At 39.5% G+C, this 22655-nt stretch overlaps 1 protein-coding gene across 1 annotated transcript in view; it reads left to right on the top strand.

Moving 5' to 3' along the window:
- The window catches only part of CNTNAP5 (contactin associated protein family member 5), a 799405-nt gene that overhangs the window by 650385 nt on the left and 126365 nt on the right, over positions 1 to 22655 (top strand). The window contains exons 14-16 of the mRNA XM_042994206.1: positions 952 to 1108; positions 16635 to 16762; positions 16942 to 17112. Coding sequence (XP_042850140.1) covers positions 952 to 1108; positions 16635 to 16762; positions 16942 to 17112 — 456 coding nt within the window. The remainder of the gene's footprint in view (positions 1 to 951; positions 1109 to 16634; positions 16763 to 16941; positions 17113 to 22655) is intronic.

Raw genomic sequence — 22655 nt, 5'->3', positions numbered from 1 at the left:
AAACCTGAAATCAGAGTTTATATACCAGATGTATAGGTTAAATATGACATTCAGAAGGAATTATTCGGCCCACCCACACAATTGATCTTCAGAAGGTTTTATTGTTTTCCTTCTAGTCTTTGAACTTGGAATATATGACCTCTGTTTAAACAAATTAGAAGCTATGGTAATCCAGGGTACCACCATTCTTTCTTCACCTTAGTGTCCCCCTGCCCTCAGAGTCTATGAGAAACTGAGACCAATCTTGGCCCTCATGCTGTTATTTTACCTTTGGTAATTTTATAAGGAAATTAATTATTGTATCTGTAAGTTAAAAAATTTTGGTCTGAAATCTAGCCCAATTTAATTAATTGTGATACCTGCCTGATTTGAGTTTGTGACCCTGTCTCTGACCATTGTGATTAACTCGTGTCCCACTACATAAATACTTTTCATGACAGTGTTGTTTTTATCTATATCTTTATATGTATATAGATATGGGTATGGATATAGATATATAGATACAGATGTGTGTATATGGATACATAGATTTGTATGTATGTAGATAGATAGATAGATATACAGGGAGAGAGAGAAAGAAAGAAAGAAAGAAAAAGAGAGAAAGAAAAGAAGGAAGGAAGGAAGGAAGGAAGGAAGGAAGGAAGGAAGGAAGGAAGGAAAGAAAGAAAAAAAGAAAAGAAAGAAAGAAAGGAAGAAAGAAAGAAAGAAAAAGGAAAGGAAAAAAGAAAAAGAAAAAAAAGAAAAGAAACAAAGGGAGAGAAAAGGAAAGATGAGAAGAGAGGAAGTGAGAGACAGAATATATATAGTATGTGTATGTATATATGTATAGATACATATTACATATATATAAGTATATATGTATATCTATCTATCTGTCTATATATATGTATATTCTTCAAGACACTTTCGTCTCAGCTTCTGACACCCTCTGCAAACTATCTTGTCTTTCAGATGGAACACCATTTACCTGGTGGATTGGGCGGTCTAATGAAAGGCACCCTTACTGGGGAGGTGCCCCTCCTGGGGTCCAGCAGTGTGAATGTGGCCTGGATGAGAGTTGCCTGGACATTCGACACTTCTGCAATTGCGATGCTGACAAGGATGAATGGTAATGGGGATCATGATCTTTCTGCAGTTGTGGAGGAAACACATTAATTGATGCATAAAATTTCCCCCAATGGAAAAAGACATGGTTGAGAAATTCAATATAAACTAGGTCCCCCTAATGATTGTGATTGTTTGTAACTTGGAAAATTGCCAGCTCTAGTACTTTTAGGGCTATCACTGAGGTTTGTAACATAAAACATGTCACCTCATCACCACCTTCTAGTCTGAACGTTCGTTTTTTTCACAACAGAATGAACTGTAACATTAAGCTTTGCCATGTAGTTGGTGTTTCTATAATGTGTGGAATATAGCTTCTGGGAGAGAGTGGGGGAGGTAGAGATGTGTAATCATACAAACTGTGTCTTCATTCTCCCATTTTCCCACTGATGTTTCAGTCACCGGCCCACCCTCTCCTGGCCAATACAATGATAACAAAGGAAATTTATATTTATTGAACATCTACTTAATCTTCACACAAAAAAAACCCATACTAATTCCTTATAATTGTCTCACTTTTGCATCTTGAGGTTGAGGAATGTGGTTTACAGAGAAGTTGAGTAAGGTGACTGACCCACATGTATTAAGTGACGGATGCAGAATTTGAACTCAGTTATGGCTGGGGCCAGCGTCTCTCTTCCTCTCCCCTACCTTATTACTTTTGTAAGGTTAAGGCCCTTTGTCCTTCAAGTGAACTACCTGTTTTTCACTGTATTATGAAAATACAGAACATTTCCAAGACCATTTTGTTGTCACTGAATTTCAGGCATTCTTTAGTTTTGGCTTTGTAATTTTGCTTGCTTCATGAAATTCTGCTCAATTAAGAATTCCTAAGTCCAACTGCTTTTAACCCACTTAAAAAATTTTAAGTACTTTTTCTCTGGTGTTTAAATTGATAACAGCAGAGACTGTTTTGAATAAAGCTTAAGGTAGAGTCAAAATCTAAATTCAATGAGGAAAGGACCAAACACCTCCACCAGGTTCTTCTAGATGGGCCACCCTTTCAGAACGCTGTAGGGCTGCCTGGGCCCTGAGGCAAGTTACCTCAAAATCCTCACATGGGTAAAATCAAACAAAGTTGACTGGAGGTAGGATGGACTTCTCCATTCTTTGGGCCCCCACTTTACCCCACGGTGCCTTCTATCATAATGTCATGAAGACCTGCAATCAATTATAACTCATATTTTGGATAGAGACTATGTCTTTTAATATTATATCCCTCAGGATCTATCCCTTGTGCAGTAGAAACTCAGTGGTAGTTAACTGAATAAATGAATTTAGAAGACCTCTGAGGATGAGAGATGACCACAAAATGGCTCCTCCAAAGCTTGAGAGATTTTTGTGGAAAAGTTAAATGGTTTTGTTGCCAGGAAAACATAGTCAAAATGATCTGCAATCAGCAGCTTAGAATCACTCACTTTTGCATGATTCATTAATTCCCCTTCTCTATGCTTGACATCAGAAATTATAGATGTATACACCTAAATGGAAACACCTTTCTTTCATTATGTATAGTCAGAGAAGTTGATATGGGGCAGTAGAATATAAAGAGAAGGTGAAGTGTTTCTCCTAATTACCTTCAATTCACTCCCTAGTGGCTGAACTCTTTGATCTTTGCTCACTGTTTTATTTCCTGTGGTGTGGCCCTTTGCATACAGGACACTGCCTCAGTGCCTTTCCTTCCTAGGGAACAACTGACCAGGACTGGGCTTAATTTATTAAGCAATGAGGGGCAGTGGGAGAGAATGACATCATATTACTTAAAAATAGGCCACCATGTTGATATGTTTCCACACTCTCTTCTCTAGGATTTTCCACTGACTCTCTCTTTTACTCAGATTACACCCTCTTCCTTGTTTGACCTGCTCACTAGTTGACTAAGCTTTGAGCCCTTTATAAAGTGTTGACTCAACTTCATCATCTAGGCTGTACCCAGAGGAACACTTCAAAATGTCCTTTCTGTCAACTCTGGTGTCATCATACCTCTATCAACATAGAAGTTACTGCATTTTTCATATCCTTTTCCAGTTCCTTTAAAGCCAGGGGAAAAGCGCCATTATCTGCCACTTTCTGTGGCAAACAACCTTTATTAGAGGCAGCAGCATTTTATTTTAGATATAAATTTTGTTCAACAACCCACATAGCAAAGATCAAGAGAACTGATCAGACCTTTCTTTTGTAAAGATGCCTACTTCACCAAGACTAGAATAACACATTGAGTGTCTCAGGGCAAAATCCAGGTGAGATCAGGTAGTTCCTTCTGTCATTCTTATGAAGGAGCAGAGGCTGAGATTCTGATTTAACTCTTCTGGATTTCATTCCTTTGTCTTCGGACAGTCACACACTCTAATATATTGAGTCTGGAAAATACCCTGTTATAGAAGCAACTGCATGTACTATTCCATTTGACATTTACTCACATATCACCTGTTTATTGAGTGCCTAGTCTATGCCAGTCAAGCAGTCTGCTTTGCAGAGAAAGCCAAAGGCATTGTAATCTCTGCCCTTGAGGAACTCACGGAACAGTGAGGGGGAAAAATAGTTAGTTAGCAATATATGGATCTTTGTGATGAATTTGGTAATAGAGATAAGTATAGATGTGCCCAGACCCGTGGTGGATATGGGCTGGGACAAGTGGCAATTAGGTTTTGAAGGACCGAAAGAAGTTAGCTAAAGTTAGTATAGTATGGGTAGGTAGAACCTTCATATGCTCAGACAGGGAAATGTGAAATAATATAAAAATCACTACTTCTCCTACACACAAATATTTTGGTGTGATTGTTGCCCCGTTTTCATGTGGGGGATTTATAAGAGAGGAAGACAGGAAAGAAGACTAAATCCAGATCAAGAAGCTTCTTGTATTTGAAATAGTAATGAGATCCCTTTGTCTATACCAAGATTGTGGACACAGAATATCCTTTCCAATATGAACCCTGCCAGAGCCTTGTGGAAATGCATTCATCACTTATCTATTCAAGTCTATTATTTAATGCAGAAGAGAAAAGGATAAAAGCACACAGGATTGTGAAATAGTCATGTTTTTGTTTTTCTTTTTTTTAACATTCTTCCAACCACATTCTTAGCTTCCATGTGGTCAAGCTGGCTTTCCACACATCTCAAATTTTTGTTTCAGAAGAGAGTGCCCTATTAGTATCGCTGGTGTTTCAAAATGCTCCTAAGAAACCTCAAATGTATTTATCTTGTACAGTTCCCTCAAGTTTCTGCTTTTGGTAAAATTGGTCAGAAAACTGATTTGGGCTGGTGGAACATCTAGCTGATAGCATTTTGATGTATTACAACTTCTGGGTAATATTGTCGCTTAAAAATGTTACCTATCATGAACTGAAGTGTTCTTGGCATTTTATGTGCTCTATTTCATAGCATCATCCCCACAACGCTTGAGGTGGGTTTTATCATCTTTTTTGCCCAGAAAAGGAAACTGAGGCTCTGAGATGGTAACCTCAGTTCAGATCACGTGCCTAAGGGGGCAGAGTGGGATTCCTGCTGAATCCAAGGATACTCTTGGTGACTACATAAAAGGAGCCACCAATTTGAGATTTTCAGTTGTGACAGCAGGTGGGGATGCCAGAGACCTCTCCCAGGGCTTCTCCAATCACACCGTGGCAGCCTGTAGGTTTCCTTTTGCTAAAACAGGCTGCTCTGGGAGGCTCAGCCATCTTCCAGGCCTCTGGTAGTTGATAATAGTTTATTCTGTTTTAATCAACCTCTGGAACTGAATACATTGCTGCCAGACCAAGTAAAGGGGGAAAATGAGCATGTGGTGGGTGGGAGGGGAGGTGAGTCAGCCCAGAAGACAGAGGTGGATGGAGGGGAAAGAAGAACTTGACAAACACCAAAAGCACAACTCTTTCTTAGAGTAAAGGGAAGCGTCAGGTAGGCATCACGGTCAGGTGTTCTATCTCCAGGGGTTTCTGTCTCAGCCAGAGAACTAAACAGAAGGAAAAAGAAAAAAAAAAAAAAAGGAAGAGAAATGAGTAACAGTTTTACAGTCAATGATTGTAAAGGAACTTGTTTCCAACTTAGTGGTTTGACGTATAGAAATCTTGCCAATCGGGTGTTTTCTGATCCCATTACTTCAAACTGATGGACTGTGGGGAATAACGGAGGACACTGGGGGCAGTTCCAGGCTGGAGACAGCACAGGGACAGTGGGGCTGTGTGGGTGGGAAGCTGTCAGCCAAGTAGAGGGATCCAATGGGAGGAGGGATCCAATTGGAGGAGGCAGGGAGAGCCTCCTAGGGGTCCCTGTTGGTGGGGGCCCATGGCCCTAATGAGGACTTTGCTCAACCAAACAACCAGGTGGAATTGAAATGAAGCTCTGTTGCTTAACAGTAGAACATTTTTAAAAATTTATTCATAAGAAAGTATAGACATTTTTATATGATTTTCAGTAACTCTGTTCTTTGCCTTTTGTCCTTGATGTACCCTTACATAAAGCGATATGGTACAAGATAGGAAGAGAAAATGGTGTAAGGTTTAAATTCTGGTCATCTGGTCATCCAAAAAAAGGGAACCTATTATTCTGTTTCTTAAAAAAATATATATACAGGATATTTTTAGATTTTTTTTTCAGTATATGGAATCCTAAAGCTTCAAACCATTCTTTTGCCATTGATTCCACTTCTCTACCACAGAGAAATTATTTAATAAATGGTGTCAAATCCATGAATGAACAATTGAATGTGTTCCGTTGGGCATATTTTTACTTTCCGTAGGTCAGGCCATGGTCATTGTAGGATTAACTGATCTTTATTTCATTGTTAGCTGTTATCCAGCTTTTATAACCTCACAAGAAACATTCACCCAAAGTTTAGCCTAAACTTTCCGCCACACATTCATTTCCCTTCTGGCTCTCAAAGAGTAGTTGGAAGTGGCCACTGTGCTCCAAAAGTTATCTTTTTATACATTTGCCTTCAACTTTTCTCTTTGGTAACTTCACATCTAATCCAGTCCCAGGACTTTGACCTTCACAAAGACCCTTCCTGCTTTTCCCGCAAGATTTACTGAGACAGTTGCCTTCAGGAGGAGGATGCTGGATACACCCAAGGGGTTTAGGATTCTGCTGTTCCCTCACATAGGCTGTTCTGTGGTCTTGCAGACCTCCTTTCCTCAACCTTCTACCCCTGAGATTCCCAGACTTGGGACAGGAATGGTGCCTCATTCTTGGTAGTGTCCTAAGATGGTGCAGGAGTCCTGAATCCTGAGAGAAAGGAAAGGATCACCTCAGAAAACACTAAGATTCTATGTTCTTTGCTGGTTAAATTTTATTATTCATGAAACTGTTTATGAGCTGTTCTACTGCCTATTGAGTTTTGAAAGTGCGTTTGTTCCTAGCAGGCAGAAATTATGAAAGCTTTATCTGTATTTTTACTTGCACTCTATGAATTCCCACATGCATCTAGTACTATAATCAGGGCCTGTACCTCATGTTAGAGAGAAGTATGCATGGCACATGGTAGGTCCTTCATGCATTGACTGCTGAAACAAGGAATGAAATAATGAATCCATGGGGTTTCCTTTCTCCCCATCCTCTCTCCCTGGCCAAATATGCCCTGCACTTACTAGCTATTGTCTGCTGTTTAATTCATTACATTTCCACTTAAAATGTATATCTTGGGGCAACTTGCTTTGGCTTGTTTAAACTATCCCATGACTAGATTTCAGATCGTTTTTAGACAGAATGTGTCATGGTGCATCTATTCTCTCAATAGAAAGCATCACATACTCAAGAAAAGAAGGAACAGCACAAAAATGGGGGAAAAGAACCTATATCCAGAGGGTGATAATTCAAAAGTATATCACATCATTATTTTATAGAATTCTAAATGGAGTGAAATAGTTGATATCTTACCAAAGACAGCATTAGGGATTATTTTCTGTTTGTTTATTTGTTTGTTTTAGTTTAGTGCTGCCACCATCTATCATTTCTTGGGAAAATATTCAATATAAGGAATTTAAGACCTGTTGGTTCTAGAAGACAAAGCTCAGTTATAAAATACTTGTTAGTGTTTTAGACTCAGACTTTTATTACATCAGTTCTCTGTCAGGCTGTACAAATACAGTCTCTAAATTGTCTGTGGAATCGCATTACTTGGGTAATTGCAAAATTGTGAGTATCAGAAATAGAACTCGAAGTCAATATGAAGGTTAAGAGTTTGCATTTATATAGTATATTTTATATAACATTTTGATTCGGATTGTTACTGTATAACAATATATTATAATTATACTGAAAAATGCAGTGGGACTTTGGCTTCTATTTTCATTTGCATACTTATCACTAAGTGTACAGCATTACTCACCTAACAGTAGCTCTTACTCAGATCCAAATTACATGAGCTGCTTACCTCTTTTATCTGCTCTGCAAATTTGCTCACAATTGTCAGTTCTGACTCACCCAATTTAGGTTTCTATATTTAACAAAGCATAAGGGGAATATTTCTCTTGATTTTATTTTAAATTTTAGGAGCTCATTTTCATAAAATAAATCCATTCTATTATATACTGACTATAAAAACTCAAATGTTTCAGAAATATTTAAGCAAAAAAGTAGAATCTCCTTCCTCACCACCACTTGGAATCCATACTTGTGCTCTGTATATATAATCTGACACCTAAAGATAATAGTTGGGCACATAAGGTACTTCTACATATAAATATCTTCCTATGTGTATGTCATATTCACTAAATGTGAGATCATATTGGGGTGCTTGGGTGGCTCAGTCAGTTAGGCGTCTGACTTCAGCTCAGGTCATGATCTCGCAGTTCACGAGTTCAAGTCCTGCATGGGGCTCTCTGATGACTGCGCAGAGCCTGGAGCCTGCGTCAGATTCCGTCTCCCTCTCTCTCTGTCCCTCCCCCCACTCAAAAATAAATCAACATAAAACATTAAAAAAATGTGAGATCATATTAAACATATTATTCTGCAGCTCACTTTTCTCACATAAAATATGTCTTGGAGAGCTTTTACTTGGCATCATTAAATAAGCATGAAAACAAGTATATCCTGTCCATTTTAATAGCTGCAAAGTATCCATAGTATGTCTGTATCATAAGTTATTTTACCGTTCCTTTATGATAAACCTTTTCCTTGTCAGTGACTTTTCAGTCTTAGGGGGAAAAACGCTGCAGTGAACATTTTTGAGTCTTGATTTGCAAGACTCTTTGAAAATTATTATTTCTACTGCATAGACCCTTAACTTAAAATTGTCAAATTATCCACTTTTCTATTTTGGTAGGTGTGGCCAAATTGCCAAAGGGACTTAGGATGTTACCCAGACCACAAAGGGGATCAGTTCAGATCTGGACGCCCTGACTCTGGGGGACATGCTCCTCTACCTGAGGAGGAATATGCAGAACTCAGTAGAGGCAAACATGGCCACAGAGAGAGACATCAGATACAACTTCTTTTTGCTCAGAACTTGCTGGACACCTTAGCCAAGTGTGGACAGCTGTGATGGGCCCCAGGTGATAATGAGTTCCTCTCCACTTCCTTCTCTCTGCCTTGGTCATTTCTGCCATGACTGGTATTGCTTCTGAGGTCCATGGGGACCCTCTAGGCTAACTACAGATAAATCCTAGTGTTTTCTGCATTTTTCTCAAACTGTAGAGTCTTCATCATTAAGAACAGGAGGAGGAGGAGAAAAAGAGTAGGAGAGGGAAGGAGGAAGAGAGAAAATAGTTCTATCTCCTTTGTAAATCTGCCTTATAGATTTGCAGTAAAAATAGGATGAACTAATACCCATAATACACCTGGAGCACACAACTGGGGTGCCTGGGTGGTTCAGCCGGTTAAGCAGCCGGCTATTGATTTTGGCTCAGGTTGTGATCTTGTGATTCCGTAAGATTGAGCCCCACACCGAGCTCTGTGCTGACAATGTGGTGCCTGCTTTGGGGTTCTCTGTCTTCCTCTCTCTTTTTCCCTACCCTTTTCACACTCTCTCTCTCTCTCTCACTCTCTCTCTGTCTCAAAATAAATAAATATACCTTAAAAAAAAGAACACACAATTGTAGCTACCTTTGCTGGCAGCACCCTCATTTTCTGGATATAAAATGTAATTTATCTCTAAGTAACATTTTATTATGTAATGAGATGACCAAATCCTGGATTTGTCATTTAAGTAACTATACAGCCTAAATCATTTAGCCTCTCTGAGCTTCAGGTTCCAATTTTTTTTAAAGGAAAGAAAGAAAGAAAGAAAGAAAGAAAGAAAGAAAGAAAGAAAGAAAGAAAGAAAGAAAGAAAACGGGGAGGGGAGAAGGGAAAGGAAGGGAAGGGAAGCAAAGGGAAGGGAAGAGAGAGAGAGAAGAGAAGAGAAGAGAAGAGAAGAGAAGAGAAGAGAAGAGAAGAGAAGAGAAGAGAAAAAAGAAGAAGCATATCTCTGGTATCTCTGTTGAGTCCTGGCTGAGTTAGCAGTAACTTCTGCATCTAGCTGATGTGCCATGTATTTATTTCTCAAAAATTTGTTAGTCATCATTTTTATTATTTTCCCTAGTTTTCAGTGTCTTAAATAAATGGGAGGAAGCAATATTAATTTATTGAAGTTAATTTCTAAGAAAAAAATACCTACATCTATGTCATAAAATAAATAGAATTAAGTAGCACACTGGAACACTCATAGGTGAAATGAGGAAAGAACAATGAAGGCCCCTCTCCCCAAAGACAGGGCTGCCCTCTGAAAGTTCACTAGTTAAAATCATCCTGTAATGGATGGGTCTTCCCGCAACAGAAATAAACCAAGAGATTGCTTGTAAATGTGTAACCGAAGAGTTTGTGGGCTCCCAGAACTCCTGTCAAGGTGACCCCCGTGTAATCTCAGGGAATGCAGGGCTGGAAAATGATTGCAAATTAGTAAACTGAAACCTAGTCAATTGAATTGTATCTGGTGTGGAGAAAGCCTGTGTGAACGGAATGGGGATGGTCAGCCGGAGACCCACGAGGACAGCTCAAGGACTCAGGGTCAGTGCTATTATTCCAGCACGGTTCAGAGAAGATGTAGGCTAACTGTGGGAAGGAGCAGTGTCCCCATGCAAAGGAGGGAGACAAGGAGACCAGAGGAGCAGGGTGATGACAGCAAAGGTGTGCTGTTCAAATCCTGGCCTCTCCACTTGAAAATGATGCACCCTAGGAAGTTCGGTCACCTCTGTGAAGCTCCACTTCCTCTCCTGCACAAGGCAGGTGATGATTACGGCATTGTCATAAGGATGTTCTGTGGACTAAATGACAGCATGTGTGAAAATCTACTTTTATGCTCACATGGCCAGGGAAAGGCAAGAGGCAGCTCCCACGTTCACATTCAGTGATAGGAGGCACTCAGCTGAGCCCCAGAGCCAGCAGTAGGTTCTAAGAATAGCAGCCTTAAACTGGAGTAATGCCTCTGACCCCTGGGTCATTTACTTCAGAACTCACCCTCCACGGGGACGCCTGGGTGGCTCAGTCAGTTAAGCGTCCGACTTTGGCTCAGGTCATGATCCCGATGGCTTGTGAGTTCAAGCCTCACGTCAGGCTCTGTGTTGGCAGTATGGAGCCTGCTTGAGATTCTCTCACTCCCTCTCTTTCTGCCCCTCCCCTGCTCGTTCTCTCTCTCTCTCTCTCTCTCTCAAAAATAAATAAACATTAAAAAAATTTTTAGAAATAACACTCTGTAAAAGGTAATTGTGGTTTTAATAAGAATTTTATTGTACACTCAACCCTGTTAAATATTTTGGAAGTTGGACCATACCTCTAAGAGACAGAGACCTCTTATCATAACCAACCAACTTTTAAATAAGAGTAGGAATCATGGTTCACATTGCTGAGTATGTTTCTGGGAGTCTTATGGTGGAGAATGAGAGCAGGAAGACAGTAGTGAGCTTGACACCAGAAAGCCAATGTAGGTAACCATCACCAAGGCCTGGGCGAAGACCCATGAGCTCCCTCTAAATAAAACTGAGGCCTGGAGGGTGAGGATAAGGCAGTTGGATGGAGAGACATAAAGCAGGTGAGCTTGGTGGAAGTGGTTGATGAAGAATGAGGGAGGAGTGAGACAAAGAGAGAAGACCTGTGTGTGTATGGCCTCAGTCACTGGGAGAATGGGGCCGTGTCCTTCACAGGACTGAGTAACACAGACAAGTAGAGGAACAGATCCCTGGAGCAGCGACAAGTGGAGGGGGCTGGGGCATATTCGTTAGAGATGACAGTTGACATCCAAGGAAGGTGTTCGGTAGGCAGCTGAAAGACTATGTGTTCATTGTGTCTGTGACGGGAAGGAAGGCAACACTGTGAAATGCTGCCACAGAGTGGAATGAGTTGGGGGCTGACATATTCATGGAAGTTAGCAATTCAGTGAGCGGGGCTGCCATGGCATGAAAGGAGAGAAGGCTGGTTGGGGGAGAAGAGGGCCAGGAGATAAAGAGGGAGAATGCAGACAGTTCTGTGAAGAACTTTCCTGGCACTAGTGAATGCTACTTCTGTTCATATCCAGAGCAGATCAGTCAAACCAGGCCTCCAAAAATCTCCATCTGTGGTAGTGTTTTCTTAATTAATTTTATACTCATAAAATCTTGAGGGTCATGAAAATTTCCTAATAATAAGGTAATATTGGGTGGACTTTGGCTGTATTCATAATACCCAGTCCTGGTTTTGTTTTCTCCCATCTATTTGAGAAGAGCACTCTGGTTTCAAGTTTCTAGAATGTTTTAGAAGAACTATAGTTTCTGACATGTTTAAATATTTGCAAAATTGTCTTGTTTTGCCCCTCATGTTTCTTATGCTGGGAATAGAAAACAAGCCTCCAGACATGTTCTGGTCAGCATAGGGAACAGGGGAATAGATATGGCCTCCTGGTGTGGACTTGCATATGTGGCCACAGTCGATGCTTGCATTCGCTTTTTTGACAACCAAGTGAGAGCCAACCTTCAGTCTAATCCCCTATGTCATTTTTATTAGGAAGTCTTAAGAACGAAGACCAAAGGGAAATAATTGCCTTAACCAAAGTTAGGATGGAATTACTGGCAAGCATCAATACAGTTCTTCAGACTTGCAAACTTGCTCATGGGCATTTAGTTGGCCATTCTTCCCACCCAGCCATGGAAGGTGAAGGGCATTATGTCACCAGCTCAAGGGAAGGGTGTGCTGAGGGTCTTGAGACTGATGCACTCAGATTCACGCACAAGGGCTTCAAAGTTAGCTGGGGCCTTAAGGTTTTGCATAATTTTCTAGATTTTTCTACCTTATGCATAATGATATTTATTTATTTATTTATTTATTATTTATTTTACTTTGGAGTGACTGAAAGCAATAAGAATGTAAAAAGGAAACAAAAATCTCTCTTGATAGGTTGAGTTACCCAAATGACTCTACTAAAAGCAGCTTACCGAGCAGAAGTGAACTAAAATTGGCTGATGAAAAAATAAATGACAGCATGTGACTTTTCACCATATTTTACCTGTGATTCACTAAAGAAATCAGTGGCCCCTTTTTGCCTCTGCAATTCTGAATTTGGTAAAATCCCAAGATGCAGATAATAAAAGGAAGGGGAGACCACATTTCCTCTTACATGTCCTTTCATTGACCCTTGTGTGTTTCCTGAGGACCACATGTCTGTCCCTTGTACCCTTGCAGCCTCCAGAAGCTGGAGTCACTGACTGCCTTCTGCTCATTCATGCCAACCGTGAAGCTCCCTTTATTTTTCTTTAAAAAATTCTTTTTATTTCACTTTTTTAAAATTTCAAAGCTTACAGGGAATTCTAATAATTATTGAATCCCCACCTTGTGTTAGTGTGTGGTTTTATATATGTTATCTCCTTCCATTTATATAGTATCAAATTGATATTATTAAAAAAACAAATTGATATTATTATCCCCATTTTAGAGGTAAGGAAACTGAGGCCCAGAGTGACCTCACTGACATTTTATAACTAGTGTCTTGAGACACATGGATTCAACCCATAACTGTCTGGTCAAAATGGCAGTGCTTTTCCACTACAACACAATGGCTTCTGCACTTATGAGGTACTTAAGTGCCCTGTACCCTTAGGAATAGGCTCGCATATTGTTCCGAAGGAAGACAAAGTCTATAAAATGTGTGCCCTTAAGAAGGTAAGTTCAAACAAAAGAGAAAGGAAAACAAGTCAATGTGTGGAAAGAAATGTATAGCTCTAGACTCCCTACTTATCACTAGGCACCACCCTAATTTGTATCACTGGGTATCATCGTATGGTTAAAATCCACCACCAAAGCCCCCAGGTATCCTACCCATTGATGCTTTGAAATCATACCTATCACTCACAAATTGAATTAAATCCACTTTTCTTCTCCCTGTGACATTAAGAGCATGAATAAATACGCAAAATATTGTTGATACCTAGATTGCTCATAGACTGCACACAACCCTCACCTGCATTTTATTGGCCAGTGCAGTGTTGGCTCCCACCATATCCTTCCTTCCTTCCTCCCTCCCAATCACTTTCTTCCTTTCTTTCTCTCTTTCTTTCTTTCTTTCTTTCTTTCTTTCTTTCTTTCTTATAGAATTTTAAATCCTTTGTCAAGGTTTGAAAATTGAGAAGTTTTACATTAATATTCCAGTCTGACCCACTTGTTTTACATTCATGAATATCATTATTACTTGTTACTAATGGATCCACTGTCTCCTTTAGCCAGAACAACTGTTTTCGACCAGTTTTCCTCTCTCTCTCTCGAACGTATGTGTCAGGTTCCATTTATTATCTAACACAAAACTGGCTTCACTCATTTTTATTACTTATTTGGCCCTTGTAGGGAATTACTCATTTGGCCCCTGTGTCTATCATAATTCAACAACTTTGGAAAGCAACTTCCTTTTTTTTTTTTTTTTTTTTTTTTTAGTTGTCAGATTTAAAAAAAAACCCATTTTTGGTATTGTGTCTTGCATCATCAAACTTTTTTCTCTGTTATTTGGAAGAGATTTTTATCCTTAGAGTGCTATTTGTATATTACAGCACTTTAACCCAGGACATCAAATTGAGGCAGACAAGGTGTCAAGTGTGTAAGGGAGGCAGTAGTTAGCATTGATGGACAGGCTTCAGAATCAAACATTTTCACCCTGAAAATGAAAGTGGAGAGAAAATCCTAAAACAAAATGGTTTCTTCAGGGTTGCATATGTGTTTGTCTGTATTCTACTTTGACTATGTGGGATTTGCTTTGAATTCTCTGCTTGAAAAGATATTGGAGTATGAAGACTAAAATTTTATTCTGTGTCTTTGTAACATTCATAGAAATCCTTTGAAACATAAACTAAAGTCTTATGCCCGGCCCTTTGAATGGCCTCTAAATATGGTACTCAAATAGTAGAAAATGGATTAGTGCATTTCTTTACCTTTTTGGCTACTTGACCTGAAGGGTATGTGTGCAGGTGAATATTTCATTTATTTATAACCAAGATGGATTGGTAGGTTTTTCTCCAAATCTCGTGAGTTGGATGCCAAAACTTAACATTTAATTTTCTGTAGTGTTTTGTATAGTAGGCGATATTCAATACAGAATCATAGCTGGAGGTGTGAAAAAATGGATTGACTTGTCTGAGGCTGCAGTGGGTTCAGGGACAAAGATAAGAACTAAAATGAGTATTACCACCACCATTTCTGAACAGTTACCATAGCTCAGGCACCATGCTAAGTGACTATATGATCTCATTTAATTTGTTCAATAACTCTGTGGTATAGACTTTATCTCCATGTTAAAATTGAGGACTGCATGGAATCTCAGAAATAAAATGATTTGCCCAAGTTAAAACAGCTAGGAACTGGGGACTTGGGGTTCCAGAACCAATCTGTGTGCTTCTAAAACTATGTCCTTGAAGCATTACATCACATTACTGCTGCCAGGCTTCCCAGTTAAGAATTTGGGATACTGTTTTCTTGGTCTCTAAACTCAGAGATGTACATTCTATATAATGCTAATGAAATATAACATTGGTTTTGAGTGTGTTTTGAGTGTTTCGTTGACTTCTTTGTGACTACAGAGAGACAACCAGTATGAATCTGCTTCTTTGTGTTGTTGTTACTTTGCCTTGAATGTTGGTGCGTGGTGCTGGGTCTCCCAATTCCCAGGCACAGGCAAGATGATCCATCCAGTGCTTAACTGAGGTTGTATAGGTGGAGGGTCCAGCCCACTCTGTGGGGTTCTCAGACTGCCCCCATAGGATTGAGTTTGGCTTGCCATTTAAAGTTGGTAGCATGCCTGATGGATGAAGCATGGTCATGAAAAATGTCCCATCATCTTTTCTAGCAGGGAACCTGATGCTCAGATCAGTAAAATGGAACAAGACCATAACGCAGAGTTTGCCTTGCACGCTTAAAAAGGTTATTGAAGAATGTTGGTTACTATCTCAAGACTCGCTGTGGTATAAAACATTTTGTATTTTTTTTGCCCCCTGTGTTTCAGAAATTTCAGTCTTTTGTTAGTCATGAGTTTCAAATTATCATGTCAGGATGAAATACACAATATACAGGCATCTTCAAAGTCTTAAAATATATGTGTATACATATATGTTAAATTTACACCAGGCTATTTATGGCACGCTTGTTAAATTTAGATGCAGGGTAGATACCGAGCATGTGACTGAGCCTCTGCCCCTTGTGTCCTGTGAACTTAGGCAAGTTATCTGATGTCTCTGAGCCTCAGTTTCCTCATCTGTGAGGGAAAATATTGGTACCCACTGCATAAGGGTGCTGTCTGGGAAAAAAATATCCGCTGGTATGTTTCTGGCTCCAAATATTCATTCAATGCCAGTTTCTTACCTACACTTTTATTCTCTCAGTTATTAAATGGTTTGTCCTTACCATGAGTCAAAAAACACACCTTTAAAAAAGGGAAAAACAATAGCTTCATCCATTTATTTTTAACTTTTTTTTTTTTTTTTTTTTTTTGCCACAGGGTGACTAGTTAGTTCTCCAGCTGCATAATTAACAAAGACAAAGCCCAAGCCCTTAACTACCAACATCTTTAAAACATAGAGCACAATGAAAAGCAATAAACCAGTAACTATAGAGACTTGTTTTTACCTAGAGTTAAAAAAGTGATAAGAAACATCCCAAGCTGATCAGAATCTGGAGGCAGGAGGCTGAAACAAGTCCTTGGAGTGATTTCAAGTGGGATTTGTGGCCCCTATTTCAAGTCAGTTACTGAGCTACCCAATCTCTTTGTGGCAAGAGAGCTGATGTTTGATGTTACATCAGCACTGCATCGGGCAGGTGGGGTGCTGTTAGCTACAGCAAGCCACAGCAAGCTCTGTAAATTACCTGTGTTTCTGGAAAGACTTAGGGAAAATGTAAATGCCACTGGTTTTTGGAAGCTGGCCAAGGATTTTGTAATTAGCATTCCAGTCTTTTGCATATGCTTATGAGATGAAGAGCCTTCTGTCTCCCCCATCCCTGCCCCCACCCTGCTGCTACAACCACCCAAATCACCTCTGAAAAGAAGAGTCTTGGAAAAAGAGTCCCTACATAATCCACATTTTCTCCTCTTTTTTTCTTAAATTTATGTTTTGCAGGACAAATGATACTGGCTTTCTTTCCTTCAAAGACCACTTGCCTGTCACTCAGATAGTTATCACTGATACCAACAGATCAAACTCAGAAGCTGCTTGGAGAATTGGTCCCTTGCGTTGCTATGGTGACCGTGAGTACTAAATGGAAAGAAGCTTTCTCTCTTCATTACATAAGCACAAGATGTTTTTATTCCCTTATCCCTTTTCCCTGCAGTGTCCCTCAGTCTTGAAAATTATTCACATGCCCATTGCTTTTCTCTATCCCATTCCAAAACAATGAATCACGCTTAAGGATTTTTTTCATTTGCAGGGCACTTCTGGAATGCGGTATCATTTTACACAGAAGCCTCTTACCTCCACTTTCCCACCTTCCATGCGGAGTTCAGTGCTGATATTTCCTTCTTTTTCAAAACCACGGCTTTATCGGGAGTTTTCCTAGAAAACCTTGGCATTAAAGACTTCATCCGACTTGAAATAAGCTGTAAGTGCCCTCATTTATGAATTTAATGTAATGCCAACAGAAGTTCGTGTGTTATCTTCACCACTAACAACTGGTATATGTGGATACTATCAGATTAATAACTCTGGACATTTGTAAAAATAGCCATGATAATTTCTGGTTCCTTCTAATGCTCTTTGTTTCATTATTACCTATCGGTATTTAGTTGTTCTCTCTTCAAAATAGGGCATTCTTTGGGGCGCCTGGGTGGCTCAGTCGGTTAAGCGTCGTACTTCCACTCAGGTCACGGTCTCGGGATTCACCAAGTTCAAGCCCCACCCCTGGCTTTGTGCTGACAGCTCAGAGTCTGGAGCCTGCTTTGGATTCTGTGTCTCCCTCTCTCTCTACCCCTTGCCCACTCACACTCTGCCTCTCTCTCTCTCTCTCTCTCTCAAAAATAAATAAACATTAAAAATTTTTCAAAATAGGGTCGTCCTCAAATTTCCATAGGTACCTATTACAGTGTCCTTTATCTGTCCAGGGGTACTTCTTACCTTTGACTTTAACCTTCCACACCCCAAAACTTTTTCAATACAATTTCCATGGGAAGCTGAATGTGTTCTTATTGTGCATTCTATTCACATTTGGGGTCTACTTTTTTTTACTGTACTTTTGCTCTGAAAGTGATTTCCTGATTTATTTCCCACCATTAGGAGTGTGTGACTATCCAATCAGAATCCCCATTGTTTCTCTACCACTTGTACCTCCTAAATTTTACCCCAGGACGTGGCTCATTTTCTAACATCCCATCTCCTATATACAAGTTGTATTCATTAATGATCATAAAGATAAATGAAAACTAATAGAAATGCAAATGGCAAAATGTGCTAATATTGAACTCCTGTATGTTATCATGCCAATCAAAATTTCCAATACCAAAAAGAAAAGACAATGTAATACATGAAAATTTTCTAATTTTAAAGTAAAAAGGGGGAAAACATCCCTGTGTATTGCTTTGTTCCGGTAATAGTCATATTCAAATGTCTGTTCATTTGACTTTATTTCTGCAAATTTGTGGATGACTTCATCAAAACTGGTTATCTTCACATGTGCATGTTCAAAACAGTATAATCAGATTTGTCCATCTATCTTCTCTTATACTGATCAAAGGATACTTTTACTAATTTTAAATGAAAAAAAAATTTTTTTCTCATCAAGCAACAGACATGTAAATTTTAGGAAAGGTTTTAAACATAAAGATAAGCTTCATAGAGGGGCACCTCTGTCGCTTAGTTGGCTGGGCGTCTGACTCTTGGTTTCGGCTTAGGTCATGATCTCATGGTTCGTGGTTTCCAGCCCTGCGTCGGGCTCAGAGCTGTAGGTGCGGAACCTACTTGGGATTCTCTCTCTCTCTCTCTCTCCCTCTCCCTCTGCCCTTCCCCCACTCTCACTCTCCCCCTCTCTCTGAAAATAAACTTAAAAAAATTAAGTTTGGTAGATATTCAAAAAATATTTTATTTACCATAAATTCCAGGAATTGCAATTCTTTCTACGTGTTTTCTTCAGAATCAATTCTAACAGCTTTTAGATATCTCTGCAATCATTAAAAAAATCCACTAAAAATTTTGCCTGGAAAATCCATCACAGATCACTATTCTATTTGGTAAAATCTCATAGAGTTCCTAAAGGTTTGTTGTTGCTCAAGCTCTCCTGGGTGCAGTTTGTGTCCACAAGGCCTGTGATAATGTGTACTTGTGTCTTCTAACAGTAGTTTTGAGTTAAACAATGATAGCACGATAATTATAAAAATGAGAAATGAGAAGCTGAATTCTTACTTTTAAAACTAAGCACATGTGTTTAAGTCTGCATGTTCAGGAGCCAAAGGTATATCTGGAGTTCTCTGCATTAACTTCCCTCTTGAATATAATATTTATTAAGTGGTAAGTAATAAAATGTGCTATTTGAAGCTTACATATACATTATTAAAAATTCATACTAACATCAGCATTTGTTAGAACTTAGACCAAGAAAAGGTTTTTTTTTGGAGGAGGAATTTTTTTTTTTTTTTGCCTGAGATTGTTTAGAATTGCTGCTTTTGCTTGCTTTAGCTGGTTTTCCAATTTTCTATACTCAGTGACTGCCCCCCCCCAACTTACTTCTTCTAAAAGAATGGACTGTTCCCATCATCTTGCTCTTGTTATGCCCATGACTGTAACTTGCACTTGTCATTAGATGCCTCATTTTTCTGTGTCTAAATTTATTTTAATGTTTATTTATTTTTGAGAGAGAGAGGGGGAGAGAGAGAGCACAAGCGGGGGAGGGGCAGAGAGAGAGGGAGACACAGAATCTGATGCAGACTCCAGGCTCTGAGCTGTCAGCACAAAGCCCCACATGGGGCTCAAACTCACGAACCGCAAGATCATAACCTGAGCTGAAGTTGGACATTTAACCGACTGAGCCACCCAGGCGCCCCTCATTTATCTGTGTCTAAATGGATGCTTTCTGTATTTGATTAAGGCAACTGACCCATATTCGAATAATGATCTGACTGCATGAAATACCCTTGAAAGTAATGTCTTAGCAACAGAAGCTTGGAAATTTGAGAGCTTTAGGAAAAGAGCACAAGCGCTAGCTGGAGGAGATGACTGAGGTGTTTGCACCAGTCCTTTCAAATCACCAAGCAGCTAAGTGTTTCTTTTGCAGCTATAGCACAATACGTACAAGAAAAGAGATCTTCTTAATTGGTAGTTTTAACCTCCTTTTACTCCAACAATTTAGACTATTAATGGGAGGAAGCTCTTGTGGCTTTAATGTGAAAGAAGATCTCTCATATCTAACTTGGCCAGGCTCTGAAAATGTGGAGTTGAGTGCCAACCATTGCATAATATGGATATAATAACCTCAATGTAAATTTAATAAAAATCAGACCCCGAGGCCTTTTGATTCATTAAAGCAGCAGCAAATGTCATGGCATATTATCACAAGGTAATGAGCAATGATTTAGTGTTAATTACATTTCAGTGTCCAATTTGTTTGTACTTTCTGGTACTGTATTTTGTCCTTTTGGTTGTATAGAAATGTTGAAATGCAGGTGGTATTAAATTTTGTGAAAATTTTAAAATCTATTGACATGATTGTTTGCTGTACACTTTTTCACCAGGTTGAAGAGCATATATGTTTTGGAAACAAGATTTTCTATAAAAATTTTAAAGTACAAGACTTCATGATTTTCAGAATATTTCATTTTATTTTATTGTTATTATTTAAAAGGAAAAAATTGGGGGCGCCTGGGTGGCTCTGTTGGTTAAGCATCTAACTTCAGCTCAGGTCATGATTTCACAGTCCGTGAGTTCAAGCCCCGCGTTGGGCTCTGTGCTGACAGCTCAGAGCCTGGAGCCTGTTTCGGATTCTGTGTGTGTGTCTCTCTCTCTGTCCCTCCCCCGTTCATGCTCTGTCTCTCTCACTCTTAAAAATGAATAAATGTTAAAAAAAATTTTTAAATGAAAAAAATTGAAAGGAATCTTGCATTTCTTATTAATAGCTACACTCATCCTATACCTTTTCTGCAGATAGAATGTTCACCCTAAGGGGTTCATGACAAGATACTTCTACAGATCAGCTACTTATAAAGGAAATGGTCTTTAAACACATGAAGTGGCTCAGAATAGATTTCTCTTCCATCCCCAAGGAGTGTTCCTCTATAACTATCTGAACAGAAGCTTCCAAAGTTGGTAAATCCATGTTGTTCGACAGGGAACAAGAAATGTCTGTGAAATTTTCAATCCATTTCTTTCTGGGGCACTTCCAGCTAACACCTGTGAATTTTGTAGTGTTGACATTAGTCCGTATTCTAAAAGAAGCAAGACATTTTACAATGTCCTCAAGTCTTATTAGTGCATCTATTTCAAATGAGACTAAGAAAAAAAAAAATCAGCTGTTTTGGCCATTATCTCACAATGGCTGTGCCTGTGGAAATCAATATTTTGGAGTAGGTGAGGAAGAGCAGAAATGGCTGTTGAGAGTCGAGGGGGCCATATTGCTTGGAACCCCATGTGGATTCAAACTGCCATTACTCTGTTTAATTGTGAGCATGTCTGTCACCCCTTTAGGGGTTACTTGTGCAAAATGGGGTTTATGACACCCATATGCGAATCAGACATATTTGGCTGCTATTAAAAGAAAACTCAGGGGCGCCTGGGTGGTTCAGTTGGTTAAGCATCAGACGCTTGATCTCAGCTCGGGTCATGATCTCACGGTTTGTGAGTTCAAGTCCCATGCCAGGCTCTGTGTTGAAGGTGCAGAGCCTGCTTGGGATTCTGTTCCTCCCTCTCTCTGCACCTCCCCCATTCATGTTCTCTCTCTCAAAATAAATAAATAAACTTAAAAAAAAAAGAAAAAGAAAAAAGAAAACTTGATCTGAACTGGCAGATACAAGGATGGGAATTCCCTGGTACTGAAACATGCGACTAAGTCCAGAATTGGTGGGGCACTATATTTCTGGTTGGATTCATCAGTTTAATAATGCTATCTGCGGTTTAATTTATTTCTCTTCTTGCACTGACTTGTGAATATCTCCCTCAGTCTAAAGCTACTGCACCCTCACAGGAGGGCTACATTTCAACTGGTGGGAAATCACTTCTTTGCCAGCTATCCACACAATCCTGCTGATAGGCAACTCACTTGACCCCCTATGACCAATGCCTCTGGCCATGAAAGTAAAGATTGCTGAGTGGTTTTTCTAGGGCCCACCTTTACACCTGGAAGGGGGACTAGCTTTCCCTAAAGACTATAAAGGAGGAAAAATAATTTCCTTCTTAACTTTTCGGTTCTTGGTTGAGACCCCTGTAATAAAAGAGTGACAAGAGAAAACAAACGAAAGTTTATTGACAAGCGCACATCGTGTGTTCATGGGAGTTGTATAGAGAAAAATGAGTAAATCAAAGCGGTAGCTTAGAACTGCAGCTTACTGGGGTGCCTGAGGGGCTCAGTCATTTAAGCTTCCAACTCTTGATTTCAGTTCAAGTCATGATCTTGCAGTTTCATGAGTTCAAGCCCTGCATTTGGCTCTACACTAGCAGTGCAGAGTTGCTTGGGATTCTCTCTCCCTCTCTCTCTGTCCCTGCCCCCACTTGCACCGTCTCTGTCTCTCTCATATAAATAAATAAAATCAAAAAATTATAGAAAAAAAGAACTACCTTATTATATAGCATGTTCAACAGGGAATAATAAATTTATGGAGAGATAATCAGACAAAAGAAGGCAGTTTTAGGTTTCGAACAGCAGAGATTAAGACTAGTTAGTAAAGTTTGTTATGCAGAGATGTTTGGTAGGCTGATAGAGTCTACAGTTGTCTCCAAGCAATTAACTTTTCTCCTGGTAGAGAGGAAAGGAAGGACATCTTTGTCAATTTATGACCTGCCTTACGTACACAGGAGGAGAGCAAGGAGTTTTTCCTTGTCTCTGCTTCTTCTCAGTTGCCTTCACTCAAAATCAACCTGATTTTAAAGTAGCATATTTTGGGGTGGCGTATTCTGCTGGCCTTCAAGCCCATGGAAAAAGTGAGTGAGATATACATATTTCATATA

The sequence above is a fragment of the Panthera tigris genome, chromosome C1 (genome assembly GCF_018350195.1).
Source record: "Panthera tigris isolate Pti1 chromosome C1, P.tigris_Pti1_mat1.1, whole genome shotgun sequence".
Lineage (NCBI taxonomy): Eukaryota > Metazoa > Chordata > Mammalia > Carnivora > Felidae > Panthera > Panthera tigris.
Note: the sequence above shows the minus strand (reverse complement) of the source record. Positions and strands in the feature narration are given on the sequence as shown.